At 43.9% G+C, this 21,486-nt stretch overlaps 1 protein-coding gene across 1 annotated transcript in view; it reads right to left on the bottom strand.

Moving 5' to 3' along the window:
• Positions 1 to 21,486, bottom strand: part of nup155 (nucleoporin 155) — a 198,611-nt gene that overhangs the window by 24,342 nt on the left and 152,783 nt on the right. The window contains exons 24-28 of the mRNA XM_043721181.1: positions 14,617 to 14,808; positions 13,538 to 13,676; positions 13,215 to 13,350; positions 7,620 to 7,773; positions 4,261 to 4,365 (exon numbers count right to left, since the gene is read on the bottom strand). Coding sequence (XP_043577116.1) covers positions 4,261 to 4,365; positions 7,620 to 7,773; positions 13,215 to 13,350; positions 13,538 to 13,676; positions 14,617 to 14,808 — 726 coding nt within the window. The remainder of the gene's footprint in view (positions 1 to 4,260; positions 4,366 to 7,619; positions 7,774 to 13,214; positions 13,351 to 13,537; positions 13,677 to 14,616; positions 14,809 to 21,486) is intronic.

The raw sequence follows: 21,486 nt of genomic DNA, 5'->3' as shown, positions 1-21,486 counted from the left end.
CAAGGCAAGCTGGCAAACTGGATCGAAAACTAGCTTGCAAAAGGTAGACCAAGGGTGATGAGGGAGGGATGTTTCTGTGATTGGAAGCCTGTGACATGCAGCATACCACAGGGATCGGTGCTGGGATCCTTTCTGTTGGTTATGCACATGAATGACATGGATTTGAATGTTCAGGGTGTAATTAGGAAATTTGCAGATGACACAAAAAAGGAATGTTGCTAATCATGAGGAGGAAGGTCTTATGCTATAATTGGATATTGATCAGCTGATAAATTAGGCAGTTAGAATTTAATCCTGACAAATGCAAGATGAAGCATTTTGGGAGGTCTTATAAGATAAGGATATAAACAATGAATGATAGGTGTCCACAGAATACTGAGGAACTAGTTCATAAACCTTAGGTGTCAGCATATTCCTGAAGAAGGGCTTATGCCCGTAACGTCGATTCTGCTGCTCCTCGGATGCTGCCCGACCTGCTGTGCTTTTCCAGCACCACACTCTTTGACTCTGATCTCCAGCATCTGCAGTCTTCACTTTCTCATGTCAGCACAGGTAGACAGGTTGCTGAAGGTGGTATACGGGATGCGTGCTTTCACCAGCCAGGAGGTCTTATTACAACTTTAGGAAACATTGATTAGGCCACAGGTAGAATACTGTGTGCCATTCTGCTGGCTACACTACCTTAAGGATGTGAGTGCACTGGGAAGGATGAAGAGATTCACCACGGTGATGCCTGGGAGTAAAAGTCTCAGTTATGAGGAGAGGGTGGATAGGCTGGGCTTGGTTTCCTTGGACTAATGGAGGATCTGAATGAGGTATACAAAATTATGAGACACAGACAGATTGTGAGAATCTTTTTCCCAATGCAGATGTGTCTAAGACCAGAGGGTGAAGAGCAAGAAGGTTATAGATATAGGGAATGTGCTGCCTGAGAGGGTGATGGAGGCAGTATTCTCACGTTTAACCAGCATCTGGGTGAGAACTTAAAATACTGGGGCATAGCAGGCTATGGACTAAGTGCAGACAAATGAGATTTGTGTAGCGTAGATATTGGGGAGACTATGGCTTAGTGGAAATATAATTGGACTTTTAATCCAGAGATCCAGACAATGTTCTGGGGACCTGAGTTTCAATCCCACTGTGGCAGATGGTGCAATTTGAATTCAAGAGATGACCATGAATCTATTGGCAAATGCGGGAATAACCCACCTGTTTCACGAACGTCCTTTAGAGAAGGAAACTGCCATCCTTACCTGGTCTGGCCTACGTGTGGCTCCAGACCCACAGCAATGAGGTCAACTCAACTGCTCTCTGGGCAATTAAGGATGAGCAATAAATACTGCCTAGCCAGCGAAACCTTCATCCCGTGAATGAATTTAGAAAATGGTGGGCCAAAGGGCCTGGTTCTATGCTGTATGACTGTCCAAACTATAATGTGAATATAAGATGAAGTAGAAGGATAAATATGAGGTTATCCATTTTCAACCAAAAACAGGAAGACAGGTGAATATCTATCTAAATAGCTATAAATTTAGAGAGACGAATATGCAATGAGACCTGGGTGTCTTTGTACACCAGTCACTGAAGGTAAGCATGTAGGTGCTGTAGGCCTTCAAGAAGGTAAATAATATGCTGACCTCCATAGTGAGGGCATCTGAGTACAGGAACAGGCATGTCGCACTGTAATTGTACACGGCTTTGGTGAGACCAGACATAGAATACTGTGTGTGCAGTTTTGATCTCATTACCTGAAGAAGAATGTTCTTGGGGTGCAGCAGAAGTTTTCCAGACTGATATATTGGATGGGTGGACTGATGTATGAAACAGTCAGTTAGGATTATATTCAAGTTCAGAAGAATGAGGAGGGATCTCATGGAAGCCTATAAAATTCTAACTGGACCAGGCAGGGTAAACGCAGGAAGGATGTTCCAGGTGGCCGGGGAGTCCAGAACCAGGGGTCACCGTTTAATGATATGGAGGAGGTCATTTAGGGTTGCAATGCGGAGAAATTTCTTCACCCAGAGAGTGGTGAGCTTGCGGAATGCTTTGCACAGAAAGAGGTTGAGGTCAAAACACTTAAGGCATTACATACAGTTCTTCAGGATAAAGGGATCAAAGGTCATTGAGAGAAAATGAGAACAGGGTCCTAGGTTGGATGATCTGCCATGATCATATGAAATGGTTGAGCAGGCATGAAGGGCTGAATGGCCTTTTCCTGCTCCTGTTTTCCAAAGTTCAATGAGTTAGACTGTATCTTGCCTCCTCAAATGATAATATTAAAAAAGACCAGAAGATACTGTTAGATAATGAAGGCAGGGTGGTAGATTTGATCTATATGGACTTTGGTAAGGTGTTCGAAAAGGTTCCCCATGGGAGACTGATTAGCAAGGTTAGATCTCATGGAATACAGGGAGGCCTAACCATTTGGATACAGAACTGGCTCAAAGGTAGAAGACAGAGGGTGGTGGTGGAGGGTTGTTTTTCAGACTGGAGGCCTGTGACCAGTGGAGTGCCACAAGGAACGATGCTGGGTCCTCTACTTTTTGTCATTTAAATAAATGATTTCAATGTCAGCACAAGAGGTACAGTTAGTAAGTTTGCTGATGACACCAAAATTGGTGGTGTAGGTTACCTCAGATTACAACAGGATCTTGACCAGATGGGCCAATGGGCTGAGAAGTGGCAGGTGGAGTTTAATTCAGATAAATGTGAGGTGCTGCATTTTGGGAAAGCAAATCTTAGCAGGACTTATACACTTAATGATAAGGTCATAGGGAGTGTTGCTGAACAAAGAGACCTTGGAGTGCAGGTTCATAGCTCCTTGAAAGTGGAGTCGCAGGTAGATAGGATAGTGAAGAAGGCGTTTAGTATGCTTTCCTTTATTGGTCAGAGTATTGAGTACAGGAGTTGGGAGGTCATGTTGTGTCTGTGCAGGACATTTATTAGGCCACTGTTGAAATACTGTGTGCATTTCTGGTCTCCTTCCTATTGGGAAGATGTTGTGAAACTTGAAAGGGATCAGAAAAGATTTACAAGGATGTTGCCAGGGTTGGAGGATCTGAGCTATAGGGAGAGGCTGAACGGGCTGGGGCTGTTTTCCTTGGAGCATCGGTGGCTGAGGGGTGACCTTATAGAAGTTTACAAAATTATGAGGGGCATGGATAGGATAAATAGACAAGGTCTTTTCCCTGGGGTTGGGGAATCCAGAATTAGAAGGTCAACATGGGTGGGTTGGCCCAAGGGTCTGTTTCTGTGCTGTACATCTCTATGACTATTTTGTCAAAAACTCCAAATGTAACACAAGATATTCTTATTTCTTCACACTGGAAATTGTTACGATATGAAATTTACTGTCTGAATGGGTGATGGGAGCAGAATCAACACTTATGGTGAAAAACAAGTTGAATAATTACTTGAATTATACGGCTGTGGGGGTCAAGCAGTGCAACAATTTGAAGAATAGTTTCAAAGAACTTAGATCAGACTGAGAGGCCTTCCTTTCTGTTATTCCATTTTACAGACTGAGGCATAGAGACAGATGATGCAATATCTGTTGATGGAAATCTTTACAAAGAGGGTTGGTTAGTTGGTTCGAGGGCTTATTGTCAGAGGTGGTGTTAGTCAGAAATATGAGGAGGGGGATCTATTTTGGAATTGTTGGGTGGGTGGTCAGAGCTGTTCAGGTGGGGGATGAGTTGGGTAAAAGGAAGTGGAGCTTTGGGCAGGGGTGAGGTGGCATCCAGAGTCGGAGGTGGATGAAGCTGTTGTACAGAACGCTAAGGATTAGAAGGAGGCTCACAGAGAAATAATTGTGATGCTGTAAATCAGAAACAAAAACTGAAATTGCTGGAAAAGCTCAGTAGGTCTGGCAGCATTTGTGAAGTCAAAGCAGAGTTAACATTTTGGGAAGTGACCCTTCCACAGAACACAGAGGAAAGTTCACCAGACCCAAAATGTTAACTCTGATTTCTCTTCATAGATGCTGTCAGACCTGCTGAGCTTTTCCAGCAATTTCTGTTCCTTGTTTCTGATGGTAACATAACGATGGCTCCATGGACAGTTCAGAATTTGATGGAGAGAAACAAAGTCAAATGTTGCACAAAGAGCAGCCATGGTCAGTTAAGTTAGTTAGTATTTCTGACCAGGTATATAAGGAGCCGACATGGTCATGAACTTGGATCAAGTGATCATTTCGTTACACTTTCGATCTGGACTACAGTTACCAGCTCATTCGCACTTTGCCTCAGTTGCTTGACTTACCTCCAGCAGCTTGTCCATCAGGTCAGCCTGGATCAGCCAGTTAAATAAAGCGATGTTGAAGAGTTCGTCTGTTGATCTTTGAGCAAGCTTCAACATTTGCTCAAACTGTGACAAAGTGAAGAAACAAAGTAATATCTTAATACCACACACAGATATCCATACACCCGTATACCAAAACACACTAAAACCAACTACCATCACTACTGAATACCAATTTGTGTACACATAATCTCCAAATCAGACACCAACGCGGGATGCATACAATACACCACATACACGTGCTTTTAATTAGATATTCATATAACCAGACATTTCAGCTCAGAAGACTGCCCATGAGAGTGTGAGACAACTAAATAGAAAGGTGCTCAGATTAGGGATTTTACAAACTGGGATAGATAATGTCTGCTGCAGCCACAAACTCAAGGCCCAAAGGATGTGCAACCTACTCAATATCAGGTTTGTGAGAGAAGAATTTTAAAAATGTAATAAATTATGTTGGGTGGTCCATGTTTTCACAAACAACATAGGCAGGAACAGGGAGGAGGCCCTGCTGAGCAAATATCACCACTTGGGAATTCAAGTAAAAAGCATGATCTGAGAATTACAGCCTGAACAATGTGTGAATTGTCACAGAGAAACAAATCACATTGAATCAACATGTGGCTAAAGGACTGGTGTCAGAAAGAACATAGAACAATACAGCACAGAACAGGCCCTTCGGCCCACGATGTTGTGCGAACATTTGTCCTAGCTTAAACTCCTATCCATGTACCTATCCAATTGCCGCTTAAAGGTCACCAATGATTCTGACTCTGCCACTCCCACAGGCAGCGCATTCCATATCCCCACCACTCTCTGGGTAAAGAACCTACCCCTGACATCCCCCCTATACCTTCCACCCTTCACCTTAAATTTATGTCCACATAAATACCAGTTAAACTGATTTACAGTCACGGACTTCTCGACCTGGCTGTGCTCTCCAGCTAGACTGAATATAATGAGGCCCCCATTTGCAGATCGATCACTCGTCAGCAAATCGCTGTGAGACTTATAGTCAGGGTCAGGGTGATAGTGACGCAGTAACTGTGAGGGGGTAAGGGTGACAGTGACGCAGCAAGTGTGAGGGGGTCGGTGTAAATTTATGTTAAGAGTTTAGCAACATAGGAACAGACCACTGAGACCCTCCAGTCTGTACCACTGCACAAGAGATCATGACTAATGTGCAATCTTATTCCAAATGTCTGTTTGGGTTCTGCTGTTTGGCATGCAACTCGTAAAGCAGACACTGTATGTAATGTACAGAACCATGTGATTGTACAACCAGTAAATCTGATTGAATACTTTACAGTCTGGCAAACATTAATGACAACTACATAACTCACTGGAGGAGTCTCCATAAATAACCCCATCCTCAGTGCAAAAGATAAGGCTCAAGCATTTTCAGCCAGAAACATTGACTGCATCTCCACAGGCTTCCAGCATCTCAGATGCCAGCCACAGAATTTCAGAGGTACGAAGATGAAGGAGGAGGCCATTTGCCCCATTGTGTCTGTTCTGGCTCTTGAATTGAGCATCTTGACTTAATGACAATTCTCCCTTTACCTACCACATTGATTCTGTTCAAATAATCCTCTTGAATGTTTCAAATGAATCTGCCATACTTCCAAGCAATACATTCCAAACTCTATTTATGGAATAAAAAGTTCCCTCACTTCACATTTCCTTCTTCTTCAAATCTGTGCCCTCTTCATCTTAATAATTTTTCAAATTACTCTCCCCATTTATTCTATCCAGCCTGCACCATTTTGAAAAATCACAAACTCTCAAATCTACCCTCATAAGTGGAATTTCTCTTTCCAGGAAATCAGAACAGCAATATATTTCCAACTCAGGATGGTGAGTGGCCTGGAGTGAAGCTTGCAGATGCTGGCAGCTCCATCTATCTGCTGTCCTTGTCCTTCTAAATGGAAGTGTCACGGCTTTGGAAGATGCTGAAGGAGCCTTGGAGAATTTCTGCAGTGCATCTTATAGAAAGTACACAGTACTGCAATTGAGTGTTGGTGGTGGAGTGACTGAATGATTCTTGATGGGGTGCTTTAATCAGGCTGCGTTGTCCTGGATGGTGTCTTGTTATACCCATCCATACAAGGGGAGACTATTCTATTATACCATTGACTTGAGCCTTGTAGATGATGGACAAGCTTTGGGCAATCAAGAGGTGATTAACTCACTGCAGTATTTGTAGTCTCTGACCTCCTCTTGTAGCCACCATGTTTATATGGTGAGTCTAGCTGAGTGTTTGATCAATCATAATTGCCACTATCTTAATAGTGGGGGATTCAGTGATGGTAACACCATCAAATGTCAAGGTGCTGTGATAAGATTAGATTAGATTAGATTACTTAAGTGTGGAAACAGGCCCTTCCTTCAACAAGTCCACACTGACCTGCCAAAGCGCAACCCACCCAGACCCATTCCCCTACATTTACCCTTTCACCTAACACTACGGGCAATTTAGCATGGTCAATTCACCTAACCTGCACATTTTTGGATTGTGGGAGGAAACTGGAGCACCCGGAGGAAACCCACGCAGACACGGGGAGAATGTGCAAACTCCACACAGAGAGTCGCCTGAGGCGGGAATTGAACCCGGGTCTCTGCCGCTGTGAGGCAGCAGTGCTAACCACTGTACCACCATGCTGCCCATGGAAATGGTCATGGCCTGACAATTGTGTGGTGCGAGCATTACTTGACACTTGTCAACACAAACCGAGATGTTATCCAGATCTTGCTGCATTTGAACAGAAACAGCTTCAGTATCTAAGAATTCTCAAATGGTGATGGACAATGTGCAATCATTAGTGAACGTCCCCACTTATGATCTTACGACGGATGCAAGATCATTTGGACCAAAGACACTACCCTGAGGAACTCTGGCAGAGATGCCCTGGAGCTGAGATGACTGACCCCCAACAACCACAACCATCTTATTATACACCAGATATAATGCCAACCAGCAATTCATTTGCCACTTTAAAACTATTGATTCCAGTCTTGCTTGGGCACCTTAATACCATAGTCAGTCATAAACCCCCCTGATGTCAAAGGCTGCCATTCTCACCTCCGCTCTGGAAGTCAACTCTTTTGCCCATGTTTGAACTAAGTTTGTAAATGAGGACAAGAGCTAAGTGGCCTTAATGGAATCCAAACTATGCATCAGTGAACAAAACCATTTGTTTCTCAATTACATATCTGATGCAATTATATGCATAACACACATATTGTACGCACTCATACAGCTCACACAAATCCTAGTTCAATTGACAAGAGAAATGCACACACAATACCCAGATACTAACATGCTGCGTTGCCTCTTCATTACTCAACATGTTGGGGTCAGATGACAGGACTGGAGGACCTGGTAGCTTGGGGACACTGGGAGACTGTGGAGCAGCTTTACTCTGGTTCACCAGTTCTTGCAGTGTGTCCGAGATACATTTATAACAGTTCAGCCTGTAGAACACAACACAACTCAGGTTTAGCTATTAGGCAAAGAATGAATTCAGCAGGGTTTGAGTTTGGGGTCAAGCAGATCAGAGTAAGGTTTCCAAGATAAGGAAAGAGACATCATATTTAGAGTGAAACATATAGTTTGGGGATGAAGGGGTTGTTACATAGAAAATTATGGAAAAAGCAGAAAGGTAGGGAAGGACTCAGCAGAGATTATTACAGTTTCCAGAACAAGTAATAGCTTAGAGAGTCTAGAAACGGTCAAGAATCTAACTTTGGGCACAACAGATCAGGGGACAACTATGAGAAAGGAGCAGTCATCGCAGGACTGAGGCAGTTGTACTCAGATACACGCAGTGATGAAAGGAAGTAATTGAGCTTGAGGCACAGATTGAAAAGTGATGGGAATGATGTTGTGAGTATCACAGAGACATTGCTGTAAGGAGATCAAGGCTGCAAACTAAATATCCAAGGATACGAGTCCTATCGAAAGACAGGCAGGTGGTCGCCTTGTTAATAAGAAATGAAATTAAATCGATAGCAAGCAGTGATATGGGGTCGGAAGACGAAGAAAGTGTGTGTGCGTAGATTTGAAAAACCGCAAAGGAACCTGATGGGTATTATGTACAGGCCTTCCGAGCAGTAGTCACAGTCATACAGCAAGGAAACAGACCCTTCGGTCCAATTAGTCCATACCGACCGTGCTCCCAAACTAAACTAGTCCCATCTGCCTGCCTTTGGCCCACGTTCCTTCAAACCTTTCCTATTCATACACTTACCCAAATGCCTTTTAAACATCAAACTGTATGTGCATCCACCATTTCCTCTGGCAGTTCATTCCATACACTAAACCCTCTAAAATGTTGGCCCTCAGGTCCTTCTCAATTCTTCCTCCTCTCACCTTGAAGCCCATGAGCTTTGAACTCCCCTCCTAAGGGAAAAGACCCTCGTTATTCATTCATCTGTACCTCTCATGATTTTTAAATGTCTATAAGATCACTCCACAACCTCATACATTCCAGTCATGGGGAGGCAATGGACCCGTGGTATTACCGCTGGTCTGTAAATGCAAAGGCCCAGGTAAAGTTCTGGGGACCCAGGTGGTGGAATTTGAATTCGATAAATATCTGGAATTAAGAGTCTAATTATGACCACAAATCCATTGTCGATTGTCAGGAAAAACCCATCTGATTCACAAACGTCCTTCAGGGAAGGAAAGTGTCATCATCTTCTGGTCTGATCTGCATGTGACACCAGATCCACAGCAATGTGGCTGACTCTGAACTGCCCTCTGGATAATAAGGGATGGGCAATAGATGCTTGGCTAGCCAGAGACGCCCTCATCCCATGAATGACGAAAGAAAAAAAAAGTCCCACCCTATATTTATAAATCAAACCCTCCATTCTCAGCAACATGCTGGTAACTCTTTTATAATTCCTCTCCAACTTAATAATATCCTTCTGATAGCAGAGTGACCAGAATTGCACACAGTACTGGGTAAGAGCCCTCGCTAACATCCTGTACTCAAAGGTCTGAGCAATGACCTATTACAGCTATTACAAGGGGGCATAGCTTTAAATTAAGGGGGGGTAGGTATAGGACAGATGTTAGGGGTAGGTTCTTTACTCAGCGAGTCGTGAGTTCATGGAATGCCCTGCCAGTAGCAGTGGTGGACTCTCCCTCATTATGGGCATTTAAGCGGGCATTGGATAGGCATATGGAGGATAGTGGGCTAATGTAGGTTAGGTGGGCTTGGATCGGCGCAACATCGAGGGCCGAAGGGCCTGTACTGTGCTGTATTCTTCTATGTTCTATGTAAGTGTGTTAAGTGCCTTCTTAACCACCCTGTCTACCTGTGACACAAACTTCAAAAGTATTATGAAGCTGAACCCCTCGGTCTCTCTGTTCTACAACACTATCCAGGGCCCTACCATTCACTGTGTAACTCCTGCCCTTGTTTGTTTTACCAAAATGTATAACCTCGCATTTATCCAAATTAAACACCATCTGCCACTTCTCAGCCCATTGACCCAATTGATCAAAATCACTTTGCAATCTTAGATAACCTTTTGCACTCTTCACCAGACTACCAATTTTGGTGTCATTCGCAAACTTACTAACCATGTCTCCTACATTCTCATCCAAATAATTTATTTAAATGACAAACAATGGTGGATGTGGGCAAGAAAATAAATCAGGAGATAGGAAAGGCATGTAAGGAAGGTACAGGTAGACGAGCCTTTATCTGAAATCTGAAGGTTTTTTTTGTGAACTGCTTTCTCATTGTTTGTTTGGCATACAAACAGCTAACCCAAGTCGACACCCACTCAATGCGTGTCACTCAGACGCGATGTACGTCTGAGTGCGTGTGGGGGCATGGCCCAGCACTGGTAGGCCTGGATTCTCTCTCCTGGCCTGTTTTAGTTCGTAAGTCTGTCCTCCGGTAAGATGTTTTAAAATTTCACTATCAAACTGTCACTTATTCTGAAATTTGAAAAAAGTCTGAATTCTAAAAAAAAGCTGGTCCCGATAATTTCGGATAAAGCATTGTCTACCTGTACTAATACAATAATCATGGGGGACTTCAATATGCAGGTGGACTGGGAAAATCTGGCTGGCAGTGGATCCCAAGAGAAAGAATTTGTGGAATTCTATGAGATGGTTTTTTTGGAGCAAATTGTGGAACAGACAATTCTGGATTTAGTGATATTTAATGAGGGAGACTTGGTTAGTAAGCTTAAGGGAAAAGAATCCCAGGTGGGCAGTGACCATACCATGACAGAACTCACCCTGCAGTTTGAGTGGGAGAAGCTAGAATCGGCTGTAACGGTATTGCAATGGAGTAAAAGGTAACTACAAAAACATGAGGGAGGAGCTGGTCAGAGTTGATTGTAATGGGAGCCTTGCAGGGAAGACAGTGGAGCAGCAATGGCAAGTGTTTCTGGGGGTAATTCGGGAGGCACAGCAGGAAGAAGAAACCCATGGCGGGGAGGATGAGGCAACTACGACTGACAAGGGAAGTTAGCGACAGCATAAAAGCAAAAGAAAAAGCATAGGAGAGACTGGGAAGCCTTTAAAAACTAGCAGAGGGTAATGAAAAATACATTGGGGGCAGGGAGTAGGGGCGGTTGACTGCGAGGAAGAAGAATGAAGTAGGAGGTTCAGTTAACTAGTAATATATAAAAAGACTGCAGATATACCAAGGGTAAGACAGAGGCAAGACTGGATATTAGACCAGCGAGAAATGAAACTAATGAAGTAGTAATGGTGGGAGAACTGAACTGCAGTTTGCATCAGTCTTCACAGTGAAAGACACCGACAGCATACCAGAACTTCGAGAACGTCAGGGGCAGAGGTTAGTGTGGTGGCCATCACTGAGGGAAGGTGCTGGAGCAGTTGAAAGGTTTGAAGACAGATTCATCACCTGGGTTGGATTGATTACACCCCAGAGTTCTGAAGGAAATAGCTAAGGAGATGGTAGGGGCATTGATGGTAATCTTTCAGGAATCACTGCAGTCAGGGAGGGTCCCAAAAGGACTGGAAAGTGACTAACATACCACTCCCATTTAAGAGGGGAGGGAGGCAGAAGACAGGAAATTATAGCCTGATTTTGGTCATTGGTAAGATTTTAAAGTTCATTAGTGTTTGGTAAAATAGGGCTGAGTGAGCATAGGAGAAAGTGAGGACTGCAGATGCTGGAGTACCAGAGTTGAAAAATATGGTGCTGGAAAAACACAGCAGGCCATGCAGCATCCAAGGAGCAGGAGAATCGACGCTTCGGGCATAAGCCCTTCTTCAGGCATCCCAATCTGACCTAGTCCCATTTGCCAGCATTTGGCCTAATTCCTCTAAACATTTCTATTTATATACCCTTCCAGATGCCTTTTGAATGTTATTGTACCATCCTCCACCACTTCCTCTGGCACCTCATTCCATTCACGTACCACCCTCTGCATGAATATGTTGCCCTCTAAGATCCCTGTTATATCTTTCCCCTCTTATCCTAAATCTTTGCCCTCTAGTTCTGGACTCCCCGATCCTGGGGAAAAAGATTTTGTCTATTCACCCTATCCATGCCCCTTATGATTTTATAAACTTCTATAAGGTCATCCCTCAGCCTCCAATGCTCAAGGGAAAATAACCGCAGCCTATTCAGCCCCTTCCCGTTGCAGGGAGACCAGAATTGGACACGGTATTCTAAAAGTGGCCGATTCAATGTCCTGTGCAGCCACAAAATGATCTCCCAACTCCTCTCCTCAATGCACTGACCAATAAAGGGGAGCATACCAAATGCCGCCTTCACTACCTTGTTTACCTGCAACTCTGCTTTCAAGAAACTATGAATCTGCAACCTGCAACTCTGCTTTCAAGAAACTATGAATCTGCATAACCCTCACCACCACCCTCTGTCTTCTCCCTTCGAACCAGTTCTGTATCCAAATGGCTAGTTCTCCCTGCAGTCGATGTGATCTAACCTTGCTGACCAGTCTACCATGTGGAATCCTGTTGAATGCCTGACTGAAGATTATATCGATCACATCCGCCATTCTGCTTTCATCAGTCCTGTGTTACATCTTCAAAAAACTCAATTAAGGTAGTGAGACACAATTTCCCAAACACACAGCTATGTTGACTATCCCTAATCAGTCCTTGCCTTTCCAAATTCATATAAATCCTATCCCTCAGGATTCATCCAATATCATGCTCACTGACGTCAGGCTCACCAATCTACACTTGCCTGGCTTGTCCTTACCACCTTTCTTAAACAATGGCACCATGATCACCAAGCTCCAGTCCTCCAGCACTCACCTGTGGCTGTTGATGATACAAATATCTCAGCAAGGGCCCAGCAATCACTTCCCCAGCTTCCCACAAAGCTCTAGGGTACACCTGATCAGGTCTGAGGGATTTATTCACCTCTATGCATTTTAAGACGTCCAGTACCACCTCCTTTCTAATGATGAAAATTTTTCAAGATGTTGCTATTTATTTCCCCAAGTTTGTGAGCTTCCATATCCTTCTCCAAAGTAAACACTGATGCAAAATACTCATTTAGTAATGCCCCCATCTCCTGCGGTTCCACACAAAGGCAGCACTTGCTGATCTTTAAGGGGCCTTATACTCTTCCTAGTTGCCCTCGATCCATTTGGATTTCCAGAGGGCCTTTGACAAGGTGCTGCACAGGAGGCTGCTAAAGACGACAAGAGTCCACGGTGCCAGGGGCAAGGCACTGGCGTGGGTAGAGGATTGCTGACTGGCAAAAAGCAGAGTAAGTCAAATGGGACAAGGGCTCCTGGGTCAGACAGGGCGTGTGTTCAGGGTCAGGTGTCGTCGCACTTCAGGAAAGCCAAGCAGAATTGAGGGGTGAGACTTCATGTTAAACAGGACAACAAATCTGGATTGCAACCTGAAGGTGAAACATCCAGACGGAGCATGAGCTCACCTCTCCTGGAAGGCTTGCTGTCCCACTGGATCCTCTTCTGGCTCTCCATTCTTATAATAATGAAGACCCAGTCCCTGTGGATCCTTTTTATCAGCAGCGGAGAGGCTCAACTCAGCCACAGCCTCATAGCAACGCACTGGAAAAACAGAGGGAACAGGAGCATTATCAAATCTTGCCAGAATTACTACTGCAAACATTCACATCCAGATAACATAGGAGAAAGTGAGGACTGCAGATGCTGGAGAATCAGAATTGATAGAGTGTGGAGCTGAAGAAAGCACAGGCCACCTTGTCTGAACAGCCTTGTAAACCAATGCTCTCACCTTGTCTGAACTGTGCACAGACACTGGGAAGGTCAACTTGGTGCCCGATCTCCTGATACAGGCACAGTGATTCTCTTAATGCTTTCTCTTTCTCTGCCTTGTTCTGAACCTGTCGTGCACTCTGCAACAGCTCATTTGCCTGGAAAATAAGCCAATCAGAAATACATAAGTAATAATAATTATTCAGTAAAACAGAATGGTCAATAATGGCCAACATCATTCACAAAGCCTCAGATGCCGAATAAGTCCATGTCCAAAAGATGCAAGTCCTGCTCAATAGCCTGGATTAGAGTGAAAAGTGAAGAGTAATGGCTATCTCCAAAAAGACATACTCCCAGTTTGCCTGGATGAGTGCAGCTCCAACAACACTTAAGAAGCTTGATGCCATCCAGGACGAAGCAGCCACTTGATTAGCACCACATCCACTCCCTCCATCATTGACACTCAGTAGCAGCAGTGCGCACAATCTATAAGATGCACTGCAGAAATTCACCAACGCTCTTTTACATACCACCTTCCCATCCTAAAACCACAGCCATCGTAAAAGCAACGGCACAAGATGTATGGGAACAAATCCACCTGCAAGTTTTTCTCCAGGCCACCCACCTCCCTGACATGGAAATATATAACCATTTCATCACTGTCACTGGGTCAAATACTGGAACTCCCTTTCGAGCAGCCCAAGGACTGAATTTCAAGAAGGCAGTTCACCACCAAGTTCCCCAGTGAAGTTAGAGCCAGGAGTAAATGCTGGCCCAGCCAACAACACGCACATCCCTGTGATTGGAAGAGGATAGTCAGCTAATGGCTAGGCTGTCTACAGGGAGTGGAAGCATTCACATCTGTTGCTTCTTTAGCTCTGATTTTCATTACCTGTAAAATTCTGCCTTTAGTTTTAAGTTTTAGTGAAGCTTTGTTGGGAGGGAGCACAGTCCTCAGGATGAGGGACATTGATCAGTTCAGGGATTACTTGTCAGATAGACTGCACTGCTATTCACCAAGATAGCAAAATAGACACTCTGTACCATAACTGAGCCCATGCCTTCCAGATTCTTAAGCCATCCCCTAACTGACTGTACCTTGGAACAGACTGCATCGTCGTTGCTGTAGAGCAGGGGGCAAGTGTCCCTCAGGTGTTTACTGATGGCATCTACCGACGCATTGTCCCCAATGTATCGGTTAATGAGTGAAGTAATGAGTGCCCCACATAATTCCTTCCCTCGGATAACCAAGTCCCGGAACGGAGTTGATTTCAACTGTTCCTGGAGCTCCTGCAAAAAGGAAAACATGCTCAGGGTTGGTGCTCAAATTTCACGATGGATTTTATCCCGAGAAGGTTTAAAACAATTTCTAGGTTTTGCACCAATCTATTCATATTTTTCAATGGGAACAAATGCATTAGGTTTAGGGTTAGGATTAGGATTGGCAGACAGTTATAAATCACTTAATAAAGTGGGATCATAAGAATCATAAGAAAGCAGGAAACTATGGGCCTGTTAGCTCAACGTTTACCATCAAAACATACCAACAGGACTCCCAACACACAGTCTGTCAAGCCTGCTATGCCATTCTATTACATCAGGGCTGATTCTTTATCTCAAAGCCACATTCCTGCATTCCTTCAATGTCTTTAGTTCCCAGAAACCAACTGCCAACTTCACACAATATATCTCTTGAACATTTACAATGAGCTTCCTCTGAGGTAGAGAATTCCAAATACTCCCATCCTCAGTCTTAAATGGCCTACCGATATCCTGATCCCTGGTTTCAGATTCACCAGCTGGGGAAAACCAATTTATCTACGCCCACTCGATCAACCCTTTCAGAGTTTGATAAGTTTCAAAGAAGCCATTCTTCAAAGCACTAGAGAGTACAAACCCAGTTTCCTCAATTTTTCCTCATAAGAAAATCCTGACATCCGTGGGATCAGTTTGGTGAACCTCAGTGTACTCCCTCATGAAACTACCTCCAAGTTTGCAGATGAAGTAGTGCTGGGTGGGAGGGTAAGCTGTGACTGGGACAAGTTAACTAACTGGGCAAAACACAATGGATAAAGTTTAATGTAGATAAATGAGTTTAATCGTATTGGCAGCAAAAACAGGAAGGCAGATTATCTGAATAGCGAAAAAGTAAAGAGAGGAATATGCAACAAGATCTCAGTGTCCTCGTACAACAGTAACTGAAGATAAGCATGCAGATGCAGTAGGCATTCAAGAAGGCAAATGGTATGTTGGCCTTCATGGTGACAGGATTAGAGTACAGGAACAAAGATCTCATGCTGCAATGGTACAGGGTAGTATCATGACTATATCTAGAATAGAAATAAAACATAGAACATTACAGCGCAGTACAGGCCCTTCGGCCCTCGATGTTGCGCCAACCTATGGAACCAATCTGAAGCCCATCTAACTTATACGATTTCATTTTCATCTAGATGTTTATCCAATGACCATTTAAATGCCTTAAAAGATGGCGAGTCTACTACTGTTACAGGCTGGGCATTCCACACCCATAGTACTCTCTGAGTAAGGAACCTACCTCTGACATCTGTCCGATATCCATCACCTCTTGATTTAAAGCTATGTCCCTTTGTGCTAGCCATCACCATCCCATGAATAAGGAGTTCACTGTCCAAGCTATCTAATCCTCTGATTATCTTATATGTCCCTATTAAGTCTCTATTAACAAAGAGACCTTGGAGTACGGGTTCATAGTTCCTTGAAAGTGGAGTTGCAGGTAGATAGGATAGTGAAGTCAGCGTTCGGTATGCTTTCCTTTATTGGTCAGAGTATTGAGTACAGGAGTTGGCAGGTCATGTTGCGGCTGTACAGGACATTGGTTAGGCCACTGTTGGAATATTGCGTGCAATTCTGGTCTCCTTCCTATCGGAAAGATGTTGTGAAACTTGAAAGGGTTCAGAAAAGATTCACAAGGATGTTGCCAGGGTTGGAGGATCTGAGCTACAGGGAGGTGCTGAACAGGCTGGGGCTGTTTTCCCTGGAGCGTCGGAGGCTGAGGGATGACCTTATAGAGGCTTACAAAATTATGAGGGGCATGGATATGATAAATAGACAAACATTTGGATGGGTATATGAATAGGAAGGGTTTGGAGGGATATGGGCCGGGTGCTAGCAGGTGGGATTAGATTGGGTTGGGATATCTGGTCGACGTGGACAGGTTGGACCCAAGGGTCTGTTTCCATGCTGTATATCTCTATGACTCTAAGTCATCACTCAACCTTCTTCTCTTGAACGAAAACAGTCTAAAATCATTCAGCCTTTCCTCATAAGACCTTCCCTCCATACCAGGCAACATCTTGGTAAATCTCCTCTGCACCCTTTCCAAAGCTTCCACATCCTTCCTATAATGCAGTGACCAGAACTGTGTGCAATACTGCATGTGCGGCCGCAACAGAGTTTTGTACAGCTACAGCATGACCTCATGGCGCCAAAACTCAATCCCTCTACCAATAAAAGCTAACACACCTTATGACTTCTTAAAAACTCAATCAGCCTGTGTGGCAACCTTCAGGACACCAACATCTCTCTGCTCATCCACACGACCAACAATCTTGATATTAGCCCAGTATACTTTGTTCCTGTTACTCCTCTGAAAGTGAATCACCTCACATTTTTCCACATTAAACTCCATTTGCCACCTCTCAGCCCAGCTATACAGCTTATCTATGTCCCTCTGCAACCTGCAACATCATTCAGTATTGTTCACAACTCCACCGACCTTAGTATCATCTGCAAATTTACAAACCCATCCTTCTATGTCTTCAACCAGGTCATTTATAAAATTGAAGAAAGTGGCCCCAAAACATATCCTTGTGATACATCACAAGTGACTGAACTCAGGCCTCAGGCGACTGACTGTGTGGAGTTTGCACGTTCTCCCAGTGTCTGCGTGGGTTTCCTCCGGGTGCTCCGGTTCCCTCCCACAGTCCAAAGATGTGCAGGTCAGGTGAATTGGCCATGCTAAATTGCCCGTAGTGTTAGGTAAGGGGTAAATGTAGGGGTATGGGTGGGTTACGCTTCGGTGGGTCGGTGTGGACTTGTTGGGCTGAAGGGCCTGTTTCCACACTGTAATGTAATCTAATGTAATCTAATCTAACTCCAGGATTAACATTTCCCATCAACCACCACCCTCTGTCTCCTTTTGCTAGCCAATTTCTGACCCAAACCGTTGAATTGCCCTCAATCCCGTGCCTCTGTATTTTGTGCAATAGGCTAGTGTGGGGAGCGCTATCAAATGCTTTAGTGAAATCCATATTCACCACATAAACTGCTTTAGCCTATTGCACAGTTTGGTCATCTTCTCAAAGAACTCAATAAGGTTGTGAGACATGACCTATCCTTCACAAAACCGTGTTGACTATCCCGAATCAAATTATTCCTTTCCAGATGATTATAAATCCTATCACTCAACACTACCCACAACTGAAGTAAGGTTCACTGGTCTATAATTACCAGGGTTGTCTCTACTTCCCTTTTTGAACAAGGGGACAACACTTGCTATCCTCCAGTCTTCTGACACTATTCCTTAGACAATGATGACATAAAGATCAAAGCCAAAGGCTCATCAATCTCCGCCCTGGCTTCCCAGAGAATCCTAGGATAAATCCCATCCAGCCTAGGGGACCAATCTATTTTCCCACTTTCCAAAATTGCTAATACCTCAATCTCATCTCGTCTAGTAGCGTGTATCTCAATATTCTCCTCATCAACATTGTCTTTTTCTAGTGTGAATACTGACAAGAAATATTCGTTTAGCCCCTCTCCCATCTCTTCAGACTCCACATACAACTTCCCGCTGCTGTCCTTGACTGGCTCTAATTATTCCTGATATACCTATTGATAGCTTGATCCTACCCACCAAAGACTTCTCATGTCCCCTCCTGGCTCCCTCTTTAGGCCGTTCCTGGCTAACTTGTAACTCTCAAGCGCCCGAACTGAGCCTTCATGTCTCATCCTCATATAAGCCGACTCCTTCCCCTTGACAAGAGATTAAACTTCTTTGGTAAACCATGGCTGCCTCGCTTGACCACTTCCTCCCTGCCTGACAGGTACATACTTATCAAGGTCACGCAATAGCTGTTCCTTGAATAAGCTCCACATTTCAATTGTGCTCATCCCCTGCAGTTTCCTTCCCCATTCTATATATCCTAACTCTTGCCTAAACGCATCATAATTGCCCTTCCCCCAACCATAACTCTTGCCCTGCGGTATATACCTACACCTTTCCATCACTAAAGTAAACATAACTGAGTTGTGGATACTATCACCAAAGTGCTCACCTGCCTCCAAATCGAACACCCGGCCTGATTCATAACCCAGTACCAAATCCAATGTGGCTTCGCCCCTTGTAGGCCTGTTTACATACTGTATCAGGAAACCCTCCTGCACACACTGGACAAAAACTGACCCATCTAAAGTACTTGAACTACTGCATTTCCAGTCAACATTTGGAAAGTTAAAGTTCCCCATAACAACTACCCTGTCACTCTCGCTCCTATCCAGAAGCATCTTTGCAATCCCTTCCTCTACATCTTAGGAACTATTTGGAGGCCTATAGAAAACTCCCAATAGAGTGACCTCCCCTTTCCTATTTCTAACCTCAGCCCATATTACTTCAGTAGAGGAGTCCTCATCAAACGTCCTTTCTGCTACTGTAATACTGTCCTTGATTAACAATGCCTCACCTCTCCCTCTTTTACCATCTTCTCTGTTCTGACTGAAACATCTAAATCCTGGAATCTGCAACAACCATTCCTGTCCCTGCTCTATCCATGTCTCCGAAATGGCCACAACATTGAAATCCCAGGTACCAACCCACGCTGCAAGCTCACCCACATTATTCCGGATGCTCCTGATGTTGAAGTAGACACACTTCAAACTATCTTCCTGCTTGCCACTACACTCTTGCGACCTTGAAAGCTTATTTATAACCTCACTCCTCTCATCCTCATGGACACTGGAGCTACACTTCAGGCTCCCATCTCCCTGCTGAATTAATTTAAATCTTCCCGAAGAGCAGTAATAATTTTACCTCCCAGGATATTGGTACCCCTGTGGTTCAGATCTAGACCATCTTGTTTGTTGAGGTACCACCGACCCAAGAACGAGCCCTAAGTATCCAGGTATCCAAATCCCTCCCTGCACCATCCCTGTCATCACATGTTCAACTGGAATGTGGGCGCAGGTTTGGTGCCCTTGTCTGAGGAAGAATGTTCAGGCAGTGAAGGATGATCAAGAAAGGATTCTTGAAAAAATCCAACAGGACTGGACAGGGAGATGCAGCAAGGGTATTCTGATTGCGGGGGAGATGGAACCGGGGTCACAATCTAAGGATACAGGGTAAACCATTTAGGATTAAAGTAAGGAGAAATTTCTTCACCTTGAGTGTGATGAGTATGTGGAATTCACAACCAAAAAGAGCAGGCAAGGCCAAATCATTAATATTTATACATGGAACTGGATATAGCACTTGAAGCTAAAGGGATCAAAGGATATGAGGGAAATGTAGGTACAGTCTATTGACTTGAAATATCAGCTACGATTACAAGGAATGGTCTAGCAGGCTCAAAGGGCTGAATAGCTTCCTTCTGCTTCTTTTTCCAATGTTTCCTATAGACATCTACAAAGTTCTAACAGGGCTACATACAGTAAATCATTGGAAGGGTATTCCTGACGACCTGGGAGTCTGGAACGAGGAGCCACCATCTTAAGGATATGAGATAGGCAATTTATGACTGACATGAGGACACTTCTTTTCCACTCAGAAAGCAGTGAGCCTGTGGAATTCTTTGTCACAGAAAGCAAAGAGGCCAAAACATGAAATTTTTTTCAAGAAGTTAGATGTAGTTCTCAGGGCTAAAGTGCTAAAAGAGTATTTGGAGAAAGCGGGAACAGAGTACTGAGTTGGATGATCAGCAGTGATGGAGCAGGTTCAAAGCGCCAAATGGTCAATCCTGATCTGACTGTCAATGTAACTTCAGAGAAAAAAAAAAGTGCTTTTGACACGTGTCAGATAAAAAAACACAATGTAGAATAAACAAGAATGTCCAAGGAATGGCGACAGGAGAAAAGGGGAACAAAAGAATCAAACAGGAACTCTGAGAAAAGATTAGCAGCTAACACAAAGGAAGTCTTCTGTAAACATAAAAATATTAAGAGAGGTTAAAGGAGGAATAAGGCCAATCAGAGAATAGTAGTGTTGACACATAGAGGCATGGGGCCTAGCTCAAATATTAAATAGACACCTTGCATGGGTCTTTACAGAAGAGGAATTTGGTGACAGAGAAAGGAACATGGGTGTTGGAGGTTGGGGCGAGGTGTGAGGGAAATTAGAAAACCCAAAGTTAAAGGAGGTAGTAAGACTGCTGGTTAGGAATATGGCAGATGGTTACGAGACAATAAAGGTGAGGGACAGAATAGGTGAATGTTTTTATGCACAAAGGAATTATAGAAAAGTAGGGAATTTTACCAGCAGAACAAATTAAAAAGCTTTGCATCTAAGTACACAAAGCATTCAAAACAAAATTGATGAGTTAATGGCACAAATAGAACATTACAGCGCAGTACAGGCCTTTCAGCCCTCGATGTTGCGCCGATCTGTCATACTAATCTGAAGCCCATCTAACCTACACTATTCCATATATGTCCATATGCTTGTCCAATGACGACTTAAATGTACTTAAAGTTGGCAAAGCATTCCATACCCTTAATACTCTATGAGTAAAGAAACCACCTCTCACATCTGTCCAATATCTATCACAAATAGGTACAAAGGGCACAATTTGGTAGCAATTCCAAAAAGGAAGAAATATCCTAGGAGGAGGCATGGGTGGCCGTGGCTGACGAGGGAAGTTAAGAAACATATAAAGTTTAAAGAGAAAAAGTATAACATAGCAAAGATAAGTGGGAAAACGGAGGACTGGGAAGCTT

The sequence above is a fragment of the Chiloscyllium plagiosum genome, chromosome 2, assembly GCF_004010195.1.
Source record: "Chiloscyllium plagiosum isolate BGI_BamShark_2017 chromosome 2, ASM401019v2, whole genome shotgun sequence".
NCBI lineage: Eukaryota > Metazoa > Chordata > Chondrichthyes > Orectolobiformes > Hemiscylliidae > Chiloscyllium > Chiloscyllium plagiosum.
Note: the sequence above shows the minus strand (reverse complement) of the source record. Positions and strands in the feature narration are given on the sequence as shown.